Source organism: Macrobrachium nipponense, chromosome 11, assembly GCF_015104395.2.
Source record: "Macrobrachium nipponense isolate FS-2020 chromosome 11, ASM1510439v2, whole genome shotgun sequence".
NCBI lineage: Eukaryota > Metazoa > Arthropoda > Malacostraca > Decapoda > Palaemonidae > Macrobrachium > Macrobrachium nipponense.
In genome coordinates, this window is record NC_061087.1 from 83,340,616 (window position 1) to 83,355,497 (window position 14,882).

Genomic DNA, 14,882 nt, shown 5'->3' on the forward strand with positions numbered 1-14,882 from the left:
CAGAGCCTAATCTACAAACTACCTTTTTGGTTAACGACCGTCAAGATGTCATTCAGGAAGAAGACCGGCGCTTTGTCCCGCCCCGTAGATCACAGCGAATTATGGAAAGGCAAACGACCCAATGACTTGTTCGAAATTTTTTAACCTTGTTAATGTTCTTTGTCTGTTTATGTTTATTTGGAATTCTTCACCTATACCATGTCTCATTTTACTTAGTGATCAAGTCCACAGGAGGGATGGACGATAAACGCTTTTAAGCTTTGTATAATAAATATTATATCTCAATAAATAAGGATATTACTGTGGATCCCTCTATTGATATATTATATATATTATATATTATCTATATATATATATATATATATATATATATATATATATATATAAAAAATATATATATATATATATATATATATATATATATATATATATATATATATATATATATATATATATATATATATATATATAAATATAGTATATATATATTATATATATATATATGTGTGTGTATATGATATATATATATATATATAATATATATATATGATATATATATAATATATATATATATATATATATATACATACATACATACATACATACATACATACTACATATATATATATATATATATATATATATATATATATATATATATATATATATATATTATATATATATATATATATATATATATATATATATATATACAGTTGGCGCAAAAAAAAAGCGAACGACTCCCTATGTATTACTGTAATAAGCGTTCGGACTTTTCTTGCGATTTCCGCCCGAGAAGTATATATTTTCCCCAATTTATCGTTCGTCTGGCAGCCTCTATTGTCTCGCTGTTCGGTACCATGAGTTACTAATGCACTTCAGTGATACTCAAGCTGTCCCAAAGGTTGGATGTCATTGTATGCGCTCCTGCCCCATTCAAGCTTTCGTCACCGCTACATTTGGCGCTCTTGCTCGCTAGCTAATGAATTATGGCTAAAACTTCCTTATCCTTAGTTAAGAAAGCAGAAATTGTGACCCTATGGAAAACTGGCAAGTCAATGTCAGCTATTGCAAGAGAGCTGGGAATCTCTAAAAGCACCGTCTCATTGTGGGTGCAAACCGCTCCAAGACAGGAGACCTTGATTCATCACTGAAGCGGAAGAAAGGCTCAGGGAGGCCACGAAAAACTACAAAAAGAACGGATAACATTTTAAAAAGGATTGTTATGGAACATCCATCAATGCCAGCCAAAATTTTGAAGTCTCAAAACCCTGATCTGCTTAGGAACGTATCTGAACGGACTGTGCAACATCGATTGCAGAAAGACCTTGGTCTCCCATGTCGTGTTGCAGCAAAGAAGCCACTCCTCACTAAGCCTATGAAAAAAAAAAGGATGGCTTTTTGCAGAAAATATTTGAAGTGGACTGAAAAGGATTGGGAAAGGGTAGTTTTTAGCGATGAATCTAACTTCCACATTATTCATAGCGCTGGCAAAAAAGTAAGGAGGCCCCAAGGATCTAACCGCTATGCATCAAAATACACAGTCAAGACTGTGAAACATCCAGCTTATGTGATGGTATGGGGATGTTTCAGCGGATATGGGGGTAGTGGGGGATTATATTTTCTCCCAGAGAGCACGACAATGAATGGAGAGATTTATGAAAATGTCTTAGAAAATGAATTAGTCCCTTACAAGGAACTTTTGGGCATGCGTGTATTTATGCAAGATGGAGCACCTTGCCACCGATTTCACAAGGTCACAAACCTTCTTAAGGAATTTAATATTCAGAAATTGGACTGGCCAGGCAATTCACCAGATTTAAACCCAATTGAAAATTGCTGGGCATACATGAAACGGAAACTGAAGGCACTAGCAGATGAGAAAACGTCCCTCCCCAAATTGAAGGATGCCATCCGTAAATTTTGGTTTGAAGACATGGATGCACAATATTTCAAAGATTTAGCACATTCAATGCCAAGAAGGTTAAAAGCTGTACTCAAAAATAATGGAGAAATGTCTTAAGTATTGAAAAAAATATAAGTGAACTAAAATTTTCCCTTTTATTTTCCTTTTTTTATATCATTGCTATGATCTGTTTACAAATGTAGTGCGGCGTATCGTTTTTTTTTTTGCGCCGACTGTATATATTATATATATATATATATATATATATATATATATATATATATATATATATATATATATATATATATATATATATATATATATATATAATATATATATATATATATATATATATATATATATATATATAATATATATATATATATATTATATATATATATATATATATATATAATATATATATATCTATATATATATATAATATATATATATATAATATATATCTATTATATATAATATATATATATATATATATATATATATATAATATATACACTTTCAGAAACTGTCAAATTTCTGTCAATTTTCCACTTGAAATTTATCTTTTCTATAGTAAAGGGAAAAATTCCAAGAATAACTATTCCACTGCATATCAGAGGGAAATAAAACAAATGCTTTCACATCAAATTTTGAATTTTTATTTTTATAAATTGCCTAAATCCAAGATGATCTTTCCAAAGAATTTTAGCCTCATCAACACCCAGGTGTTTGTGAGGCCTCATCAAAGTATGACACCTGTCACATAGCAAGTCCAAGTATGTCTCTATCCTCGTGGATTCATCTTTTGCAATCACACTCGCAGTAGATGAAAAATGCAAGTTTCAAAATGGAAAAAATCTTCATCTACTATTACTTTCTTGCAAAATATGGGAGAACCACAATAGAGAGGGTAATCTACCCAGTACATCTTGATGCAAGGCAGTTTCATGATCCACATAACCATAATCAAACAAAAAATACATACATATCCCCGTCTTTTACTTTTCACCATATCAACCCATGAATTTTCTCTTTTTTTTTCTGGGGATTTTCTTGAAAAAATAATGCAGCTCTCTCATTACCATTTGAAAAAAATTTTCATCACTTTATCATGAAAAAATATTATATGCATCCCCAGGCATAAGGAAAGATGCATCTTCAAGCGCTGGATTTATCCCTGAAAAATCATCACAAAAGTCTGGCATCATTGCTGGACAATGATTCTCAAATATGTTAATAGCAAGGTTCACCCACCTTCCACCTCTCATTCTTTCACTTCATTATTACTTATTTCTTTTATTTCATCATTTGAGAGCTCGTTACTTTTCTCATACTCTTCCTCAGAAGGAACATATTCCTCGGAAGAGATATCATTTTCAATCATGTTTTTGCAGTAAAAATGGAAGTAAAACTAAAAAAATCAATATTAAAATGTGTGCACTCCAGCATGACTGTGCATGAACTGATGATGAGAAGGCTGTGATGTAACAGCCAAGAACGTCCATGAGTGGCTGAAAAAAAGTAGCTCCTGCTTAGTGTTTGTTGGTACTGCCTACCCACTCCTGCAAAAACCAGTAGGACACATAACCCAATACAACAAGCTTTCTTATTGTGTTTTGGAGTTTTTATGACATATATACGTCAGGTAGTTTCCCCAATGATATTTTTCTGGATATCAAAATTTACTGATTAAGTGCAATTATTACATGGATGACTCTGACATACAGAGATCAGCCAGGAAGCAGAGTTTCAGTAGGTATGAGGATTTGAAATATCAAGGTTATGATTAAGAGAGGAAATATGTAGATTTATGCAGATCACAAACTGATAGTAAGGAGTTAGAGAAAGAGTGGCTTATACATGAAAACCCAAGTGAACAAGGCAGATGAAGAAAAGAGCTCTGGTGGTTTCAGTCTGTTATATACTAGAATGCTGAGTTATAAAAATTTTGAATTTTTTTTACAGTACTATACAGGTAGTCCTTGGTTATCAGTGTGGGCTCCGTTTTTGGGGGTGTGCCGATAAGCAAAAACCGCCATTAACCAAAACTCAGTGATTTATGGGGCCATAATGGTGCTTATTACGCCGATAACCGGTTATCAGTGCCATAAGCACTCTTATGGTGTGCAATAAGGGTTCTTATGGCGTGCCATAAAAATCTTTATGGCGCTGCCATAAAAATCCTTATGGTGCTGATAACTGGAACTCTTCCCATTATGGTGCCATAAATTGCTGATTTTATGGCGATAGACAACCCCCATAAAACTGGATCACCAATAACAGAGTCCGCCGATAACCAGTAACTGCCTGAATTGAGGGCCTCTGAAGCAGTACATTTTCTCTCAAGGTTTTTGCCAGACTTAGATATTACCTAAGGTTCTTTAGAATACAATGAAAGATCAAGTGGCTATGAATTATTCATACTACTGTATATTAATTTTCCAGTCCAAAAATTAAGCTGAATTAGTATAAAGTGAAGAGATTAAAACTTTACAATTTTGCACACATCATTGTCACACATGGCAAGATTAAAGAATGATTGTGGAATTCCCTTGTAACCTCATAAGAGCCTGAAGAATAAAAGCTTACAAAAGTAGTAGGAGCTTAGTTGTGAAGGGGACCCCAAGAATATTTAAACATTAGTGGGAAATGAACCATTTTTAGCATGCTTGACTCATTGGTTTCACAACTTACTCACAAAGATTTTGAACCTTGAAGTGTACAATGAGGCTTTTGGAATGGGAGCAGCTTACAGATAGCTTTTGAAAGCAGTGCCCAAAATAGATTTGGTAATTTATTTGACAGAAAGCTTTGGATTCAGCATCGCTGAGAAGAGAGGCTACCCAGATATACATACATGTCTCATTGCACTGAGATAAGTACTGTAGATTTGGGCAGCATAACAAGTTCATTGATATTCACTATTGCCATTGCAGAAGGGGTAATTAAAGAAAAAGAGGCTACTTTTCTGTAATGTAATTACTTGATCCAGTTATGATAGTAAGCACAGGCTTTATTTCAAAGTCCAAAGGCCAATAGAACAAATAACACAAATGCAGTTTTGTAGCTCAGGTGTGAAGTAAATGAGAAGAATTAAAGAGGAGGAAGAAGTGTTAGACTTAATTATGTAGAAAATATGGACACCCAGCTGTTTAGTTTATTCTGACCATTAACTGAAGTGTTTGTTATGATTTATTGAACTAGTTGGTGATGAAGGTTATTAACTCTTGGTCAATTTAACTGTCTTCAGGAATGCTGTATAGCTTTTAATTTTTATCGGAACAAGAATTTAGGTTTTAGTTCCTTTACTGAACCTGTTTGCTCTAAGAAAAGTATCCTTGTAGTGTTATGAGAGGTAACATGTTTGAAATTGTTTCAGGTTGACTTTTGAAGCCATCTGTAAACACAGCGGGATACTTCTTCAGCATATGTCATCTTTACCACAGAATTTACAGGCGATTTTGAAATTTCGATTTGCTTCAGATCGAGTAACCTAGCAAGGAATTTTGAGTATTTTCTCTTAAAATGTTATTCTTAGGAACCAGATGACATGACTGGATTAGTTGTGAGTACTGTTAATTTTTTTTATTTAAAGAAAAATTTTGTTTATTTAAAAATGAATTGTTGATGTGAATTGTGTTGTTTTTGTATTTTATACCACTGAATTTGGGTCATGAAAAGGTAATTATAAATTACTTTTATATGTATTTATGCAAATTGCATAAGAAAGGGTATGTTTTATGTCATAACTATACCTTGAAACATACAAATATTTTTACACTGTATTCCTAAAACTAGTATAAAACCAGTTCCTAGGCATTGCTACTTGGTAATGAGCCAGATGGTATTAGAGTCAGATAAATTGTTAGAAGAATATCAAACCATTTGTACACAAAATTATGGTTTCTAGGCGACAAGTTGTATAGTATGGTAAAAGGAATAAACCAAAGATATTTTTTTTTTACAATTATAGCCTTCAGGAACATTACAGGTTTAAATACAGTGTAGGGCCTTTTTTCATCATGATACAGTGTGTTGAGAGTCCAATTTATTAAAGGGTATGCAGCCCCCATTCATCCACTTTGTCCAACTGCCAAAGAAGACTAGATGGAAAGGTTGCATTACTGTCTCCAGCACAAATTAATTCTTTCTATGCAGTAATGTATGTATGTATGTATTAGTTATTATCAACAACCTTGATTTCCTTTTTTTTTTTTTTTTTTTTTTTTTTTTTTTTTTTAATGGAAACTTCTTGACTTTCACTGGTCATCTCTTCCAATTTTTTTTATTGGAATCTATTTACTAGTCACTAAGTTAGTCATTTTCTGGAAACCATTAACATTAAATTATATTTTTTATTTTCCATTGACATTTTTACAAGTGGCAGTTATTACATGCTATATGCTGAATGACAAAGGTAGTGGGAATTTTAAAGTTACTTCCTGAGAAATAGTAAATATGACATTTCTTCTTTTGAAGCACAATGTAATTGAAAATATTTTGGTTGTTAAGAGTGATTTTTTTGCTATTGAGATCCACAAGCTAATTTATGGTTGTTAAGAGTGATTTTTTTGCCATTGGGATCCACAAAGCTCTCGGCTGGTGTTTGTTTTACAGAAATATTCATTATTTAATATACCAGTTGATGCACTTCCAATGTGGCAGTTTTCTTTCTTAAGTCAGTACAGGTATATGAAAATATTAATGCCTATTTCTTTTCCTAAGTGATTATGTATATAAAACTACTATTTTGATAATGAAATTAAACTTGGAGTTGAACTTGGGTTGAAATCCTTGAACAAAAACCTTTTCTGTGTTCTTTTGTGGATTCTTAAATTTTATTTTCAGTTACTCTTGGAAGAAATAATAATGTTGAGCCTTAAAGAACATTCTTTTACTTCTTTATCTTCATCATCATCATAAACATTTTTATGCCAGCTGTTTGCATAGGTAACCATTGTAAGTTTGTTCTATCTACTGATGGAACATTTTTATTTGCTAGTAGTCCAGCTATCTTTCCAGTTCATCCATGGTGCAGCTACTTTTTCTTGTTGCTCTCTCAACTCATGCTCCACAGTCCAGTGTGTCTTCAAGGTAAAAGCTAACTCTTTTAAAATTTATCCTTTTGCCAGACCAAGATTCTTTACTCCCCTCTCTTTTCAGTTTGTCTTGGCAATACATTTAAGGTATAAAAAATCTTTTAAATCATGTGTATTTTGTAATCTTCACCATCTGAAGTGACAGTATTTTACATTCAATATAAAGTGTTTCTATTTCACACCTTTCCCACAACAACCACCGGACATTTTTATGATTGCAGCTGTTCTTTGTCTCCTTTCCAGTTCTTCTGATGCATTTTGCCCTCTTCTTTTTATGTCACTGTCCTTTTTAAGCATTTTAAACAATTCAGATTCTGCTGTTAGTGCTAGGTTATCTGCATAAAGCAGGGTCCAGGAATCCCCTTTTCTTTATTCATTGGCAGCCTCTTCCTCTATTCTTATAAACAGCCAAGGGTTTGGTTTTGTTCCTTGATGGACACTAACATTTATCTCAAGGTCTTCTGATAATTTTGATGTCTCATCTCTAGTTGACAGAGTAACATCACTAGCTAATGAGTGTCTGTTATCCTCTGCCTTTTTAATGCCCGTATAACTATTTTTCTTGGTACTCTTGTCAAATGCCTTTCCAAAATGTATGATATGTATTCTTCCTCTTTGCATGTTACTTTTCCTGTAGTTACCTAACTACAGTCCAATAAATTTTGGAGGAGACTTGGACCACTTTCCTGGGTTAGTACATTGTTGTCACTTCTTCCTCATACTGTAAATCTTACTCCTGTTAAGGGAAACCCTTTTCTCTATTCATTCTTAAACTCGCCTAAATCTGGATATTGCATTCTGACTTTATATTTTCATATTATTTATGGGTCTATCTCTATGTGTACTGCAAAATTCAAAATAAGTGAAAGCATTAGTTAAAATGCTGAACTGTTAGACTTGTAATATTTTGATTAGATATTCCTTTTAGTTTTGATACTCTGTTATTTACCCTGTAAGGGGTTAGTGCCGTCTGTGCACCTCATGCGGTACACTTTAGACATTACCTAAGGTTCTTTAGTGTCCCTTTGGGCCCTAGCTGCAACCCCTTTCATCCCCTTTCACTGTACCTCCATTCATATTCTTTCTTCCATCTTACTTTTCCACCCTCTCCTAACAATTGATTCATAATGCAACAGTAAGGTTTTCCTCCTCTTACACTTTTCCAACCTTTTTTACTGTCAATTGCTGTTCAAATGCTTAATGACCTCATAGTTCTTCAGTGGTTGAGTGGTTTGCTCGCTTGCCTACCAATCTGGTACCCCCAAGTTTGCTCCTGCCAGCCACCAGTATAGAATTAGAAGAATTTATTTCTGGTGATATGGAATTAATTTCTCGGTATAGGAGAGCTGTTAATCAGCTCAGTGGTGTGATTAAACTAAGATATGCTTAACTTCAGCCTAAATTACATATTCTATCTATCGATCTTTGTTATTTATTGTCATATTTTTTCTGTACATACCTTTTTTTACATTATGAATTTGTATTTTTCAAATAATTTTTCTTTGCTATGTGAGAACCCAATCTTTTACAAAATTATATGAAAATATTTCCTTCATCTAAATCCTATATTAAGTGTAGGAATTTTCTTTCTAATGTAAAAGTTTAGTATTATGGTATTTCATGGCTTAAGCAGCTTAACTGTCCCAAAAAAGTGACCTGTCTTGAGTTGATAGGAAAATTGACATTCTATGTAACTTACTTAACAAGTAATTGCACATAGCTATAAGTTCTACTTATACGGCAGTTTGAATTCAAAATTTCGTGGGTAACACTTCAAACCATTGTGTAGGTGACCAGAAAGCAGAAAGCTGTTTGTTCCTGCCATCATTGAGTAAACATCGGTGATAGCTGTAGCTTGTTCATTATGTTCCAGTTATATTTATCTGGATTTCAGTGATGTGCACTCTCTCTAGAATGCATATTTAGTTACCTTCAATGGAATCTTAGGATTAGTTTTTCCTTGTTTTGTTATTATTGAGCTGATTCATCAACTAATCTTTTGTTTACTCTTGTGAGCCGATGATAATAGTTCAGCTCTGAAAGTAATTCTCGTATGTTGCATAATTCTTTTGGCTAAACTTTGCATTATGTTTTTTGTTTACCAGGCCTTATTACTCGTAAACTTTTGGTCCGTACGTATATAGTTTTTCCTTAATAATAAATTCTCAAGTGAAGTTTTCCGAATATAAATGTTTACAGGCAGTCCCTGGTTAATGGCAGCCTCGATTATTGGCAATCTGGTTTTATAGTGCTTATCTAGTGGTGAAAATCACTGATTTTTTGGCGCCCTAATGCTCCAATTTCTGGTATTGGCGCCGATAATAGAGTATTGGTACCGATACATGTCTAACAGAGACACCATTAAATGGTTATCAGCATCAAAATCCGGTTATTGGTGCCAACAAGCTGCGAAAATCACAGATTTTTGGTTATCGACAATTTTCACTTATCATCAAGCCTCGGAATGGAACCCCTGCTGATAACTGGGGAACTGCCTGTAATTGCAAATTGTTGTTGCTTCAGGGTAATTTTTTAATGTTTCACCACCATTCTTTTAGGCTAAAAGCTAAGTAACTTTTGGCCGTTTTTTTTGTAGGCTACTTACTTGTAAGTTGTGGATGTAGTTTTGCCCTGAAAAGTAAATCTTGTATCTTACATTAGGCCAAGTGTTTACATCAGTGTTGTTTACAGGGCATAGATGATTCACTAGGCATTGTTAAACAATTGCCTTAAAAGTAACTTAACGACACTTTCATCAGCGCCAGCATGGTGGAAGAAATAGGGCCTTTTTCTCTCCTACTAATACTAATAGCCCTATAATTTTATCCACTCACCTCTGCGCCTGGCTCCCTTGCTTCCTTCCCTTCCCATGCCATTTCCAGTCTTGTGTCTGGGTTAACAGAAATTAGCTTTCCAAGTGAGTGTTGGGTAGTGGAGGAGGTGATTATCCAGCCCGCCAGTTCTCCTAGACCTAAGCCACAGACATACTCACATTCAAGGGAGATTGGTGGGAATTACCCCATGTAATTGCCCCCTCTGTTGCATATTCCCAGGTATCGACAGGCAGCCACTGGAAAGGCATCTTCACGAAGGTGTATTGGAGGTGGTGGCTATCCGGTCCATCGGATATCCTAGACCTACAGTCACTGTCATACTGGTGGTCCAAGGGAGTCTGAGGGGATATGCCAGGTAGTCGGCCCCTTAGTTGCACCTGTAGCCAATCCCATGTGACAACAGACAGCCAGTTGAAAGGTGTCTTCCCAACTGTGCACTGTCTTTCCTCAAGTTCAGAGGCATCCAGCCATGAACAGTGGCACCTTAGTGATAAAACATGACCAATGAAAAGGTCTGCTGTGGATGTTTCCTGCACCCCTCAGGTGCCGTGTAAGAAGGTCAGGGAATCTGAGCCTTCTTGCAGTTTTTGGGACAACCTGGAGCTGTTTTCTTCAGAACGTTCAAAAGTGGAATGTCAAGTGTTAATGTTTAAAGGTTTCTCTTCCATTTCCATGGATATGCACTCAATAGTGCCAGAGTGTGCAACAGTGACTGAACTTTCATTGGCTCCTGAGTGGCCGAGCAAGCATCCTTGTCCTCCCGAGCTCTCAGTGGCTGGAGTGGCCAGTTGCTCCTGAGCACCTAGTAGCTCCCGAGTGCCCATTTGCGCCTGTGCTTACAGAGTTTTACGAACATTTTGTCAAGATGATGTTACTACAATCTTCCTTTGTGGTCAAGGATTTTTTTAGGAGTCTGACTTTTTGTCGGGATCAGAGAAGGCACCTGTCTTTGGCATTCCTCCCTCAAGTACTTCAACGGATCTATCCTTCCCAAAGATTTTATCCAGTTTCTGATTTGTCTTTACTGGAACCAGGAACAAGCGTCATCGCCTAGGTTTGTCACCCAGTGCTATACAGTGCAGACAAGGATAGTTGGATTGTGCAATCTTAGCCTTGATTTTGGAAGAGAGAGCTGTGTTACTCTCACCTTTTTTCATCTTGGCTCTTGATGATGAGCTCCCAACACCTGGTCACTAGCTTTATAGTTTCTCTGTTTAAGGATTTTGTGGGTCTTATGAATCCTTTCAAGCCTCTTTCCACTATGAACGGTCCTGCATAGTCTTTAGTCTGTACAAGGTGTCATTAAGTCTTCGAGATACCCACGTGTCCACACGACTATCAGAATTCACAGAGTCGACAGTTGTTCTGTAATGTCTGAGAGGCTGCACGATAATTTACAAGGATGCTTGGTTGTCCGCAGAACGGAGACAAAGCCAAAAGGCCCATCTTCCGGGACAGAGTTTCTTAGTTAGGGGAACTGTGCTTCGACGTTTCTGCAGCATTATTGGTCTTCATGTAAATCCTTCATCTTCAATTACCTCTTTTCTGGATTTGTCATCAGTCTTCTACTTCCACCTCGGAATTTGTTTAAGGAAGCCAAAGGGGAACCGCACGTTTCTGGGTCGTGTTCCTCGGAAGATGGAATCTTCTTGTGTATGTTTGCTTGGATTGGGTTATAGAAATTAAGCCAAAGGCCAAGCTTTGGGACCTAGGAGGTCATTCAGCGCTGAAAAGGAAAAGGACTGTAAGAAGGTCTGAAACGCAGAACAGGAGGAAAACCTCACAGTTGCATTGTGAAACGATTGTTAGAGCGGGTGGAGAGTCAGATGGAAGAAAGAGAATATGAGCGAAGGTAAAAAAAAGGAATGAAAGAGGTTGCAGCTAGGGGCCAAAGGGATGCTGCAAAGAACCTTAAGCAATACCTACAATGCACCACATGAGGTGCACTGACAGCACTACCCCCCTACGGGGCATGTATGTTGGAGAATTTCAAGTATCTCTCTTGGGTGCTTCAGGGCTAATTGTCCTTAGTTTACACCTGGATGGCTGTAGTCCTCTCTAGACGATGTGGCGGGATCACAAGAAAAGCAAAGCAAGCAAAAAGATCTCCCCTCATTTACTTTATTGACAAAGACTTCCCCTAGCCACACTTTCCCCTTTATGTTACTTATTACACGCAGGACAATTGGTTCACTGACAGACACAAACAAAACTCTCACATTCATGTACTCATCAGATATGACTGACTTCAGGTGAGAAACAACCACCAGAAATCACAACACAGAACAACTCAACAAGTACTACAACCACACAACAACTCAACAACACAACAAATCACTGCACAGATGAATACCAACAACATCAAAACAACAACACTACAAGTCTATACACAACTAGTACTTACAAACATCACCAAAACAACACTATAAGTCTATACACAACTTCTTACAAACAACACCAAGAAACCACAACAACTTACCAACAGCAACACTCAGCATCTCACAACTACAACAACTCACATACAACACCACAGGAATTCACAAGCTCAACAACCTTCCAACGTGCAAGCACAATAAACTTTAGCAATACAGGCACAACAACCTGCTAACATACAATATCACCAGCAAATTGAACAACTTCTGAAAGCACGTAATAACTGACCATCCAATGCCAAGACCACTGTCTGGGAAAAGTGGCTGTCCATCACAGACTCAGATCATAGACTGACTGACTGATTGACCCAGTACCCACACCAGCAGACAACCTAGACGATCACCCAACAAGCAAACCACTCACTAACTATCCATCCACCTCTCTCTCTCTCTCTCTCTCTCTCTCTCTCTCTCTCTCTCTCTCTCTCTCTCTCTCTCTCTCTCTCTCTCTCTCCCCTCCTCAGAAAAACACATAAGCACTTATACACTACCATACAGCAACACCAAACACGAACATGACACACCAACGCACGAAAACATTTAAACTTTCAATTATTCCCAACAACTACAAACAAACCATCGACGCTCTCACTTTCTCTCTCTCTCTCACGCAACCCTCGAAGACTTTGTCAAATGCAACTACCGTATCATTCCTCAATATTACCTCCCCCGTTACATTTGACGTCTCCTTACACTCATAACACCCACACTAAATTGCCTTTCACAACACCCAATGATGCTCGGATGCAGGCCCCTGGATCTTGTTTGAGGACCCTCATACACTCTCTGTTACATCGCCATTCATTTCTTCCAAACCACTTTAATTCAGATTCCCATTATCTGCCTCACTACTATCCTCCCAAATCTCATTCACTACCTCATCTACACCTAAGTCTGGTTCCAATATCTCTGTTATTTCTGCTACATCCATACTTCCATAATCCTCTTGCAAAGACTCATCCATACTACCAACTACTTCCTTACTATTCGGTTCCCTTCCCACTGATATCTCACTTACCCCTGTCAATTTAAACCCATCACACTATAAGTATCATTCATTCCCTCAAAGTCATCCGTATTACATGCCTTATCAGCTGTTTGTACTCGTAACATGAACACCCTTATCATGCAGTTCATGCTTCTTTTTTCCACTCCCTTTCTCTACATTCTTCCGCTTTCTTCCATATTCTACCAATACTAACTGTCGATCTCCCAGACCCATTTGTTCACTGACACTTGGCTCATACTTATTAACCCTCAACAGTCACTCATCGCATTCTCCTGAACATCCTGTGGTACATTCCTCCACCTACAGAACTGGTTATGGTGTGCCCTAACCTCTTCCTTACCTCCATCTACTCGCAATTTCCCCAAAACATAACTCAGTCCACTCGGTCCCACTTCCAAAATTTCAAAAGGCCCTTCAAATTTCTCCCTTACCTCATTCACATTCATTCTTCCTATCTCAACCACCTCTTTCAATACTTTATCCCCAATCTTAAAACTTTCAAACCTTTCACTCGCTTTCTTCCACAAATCCCGATCACACACTGACAAACCCAACCACGGCCTAATAATCCTTTCAAAATTGAAGACATACATACAAGGAGACATACCTATACTCTTCTGCAGTGTGGCATTGTATACCCACACTGCACTTTCTACATACATATCCCAATCATTGTCACATTTACTCATCTTTCGCAAAACCTTAGTCACATTCTAATGGTCCTTTCAGCCAAACCATTTGCAGTGGGCATAGTATACAGAGTAGAGTACACATGCACACTACCGCATTCTTTCAACATTTCTTCAAACTTCCATCCCACAAACTCACGTCCTTATTGCTCAACATTTTCGCAGGCTTACACACACACACATTGGCAACATCACTTGCCCCACCATTTGCACAACAGTTCCACTCTTCTTATCCTTGATGGGGACCACATAGGCAAATTTACTCATGTGATCCACCATCACAATCATTCTCACATGTCCTCTAGCAGTCTTTGGTAACGAAACACAATCAATCACAAGCATTTCAAATGGCTCTTTCATCTGCAATCGCAACACAGGCGGACTCGCATGCACACACTGATACTTTCCTTTCTGACAGTCTTCACATGTAACAATTACATCATACAAATCTTATTTAACCCAGGCACATACAATCTCTCTCTCATACATTCCCACAATTTATTCTTCCCCATATGCCCAAACCGATCATGCACCAACAAACACACACATACAGCTGACTCAACAAAAAACACCGGCACATACACTTCCCTGTATACATCCCGTCCTGATGCAAAAAGTACACTTATTTTTACACATTACAAACCGTTAAGCAACCCTCATATATATATCCAACTCACACAGCCAATCTTCCACACGCACACTTCCCAAAACACACTGTCGCAACATACTTATCTCCAAGCTCTTATCTTGCATTTCCTCAATCTCTTCCTTACTCAACAAATTCTCACTTCTAGCAATATCAATCATATCCACAAAGTTGCTACAAAAACATTACTATCATGAATCCTAGCTATTTTGCTACCCCCCTTTCTAAGAATCCCCTGTCATACATCCCTTCCTAAAGGTCAAGGGT

At 36.9% G+C, this 14,882-nt stretch overlaps 1 protein-coding gene across 2 annotated transcripts in view; it reads left to right on the plus strand.

The window, feature by feature from the left end:
* Positions 1–14,882, plus strand: part of LOC135206485 (kelch domain-containing protein 2-like) — a 208,779-nt gene that overhangs the window by 149,529 nt on the left and 44,368 nt on the right. The window contains exon 10 of one of the 2 annotated variants that reach the window (XR_010312763.1): positions 5,286–5,471. Coding sequence is in view for 1 of the 2 variants with exons in the window: in XM_064237861.1 (XP_064093931.1) it covers positions 5,286–5,403 (118 nt within the window). In the remaining variant the exon portion in view is untranslated. Of the gene's footprint in view, positions 1–5,285; positions 6,612–14,882 lie in introns of those variants that run through there. The other variant, XM_064237861.1, reaches the window with a different exon arrangement.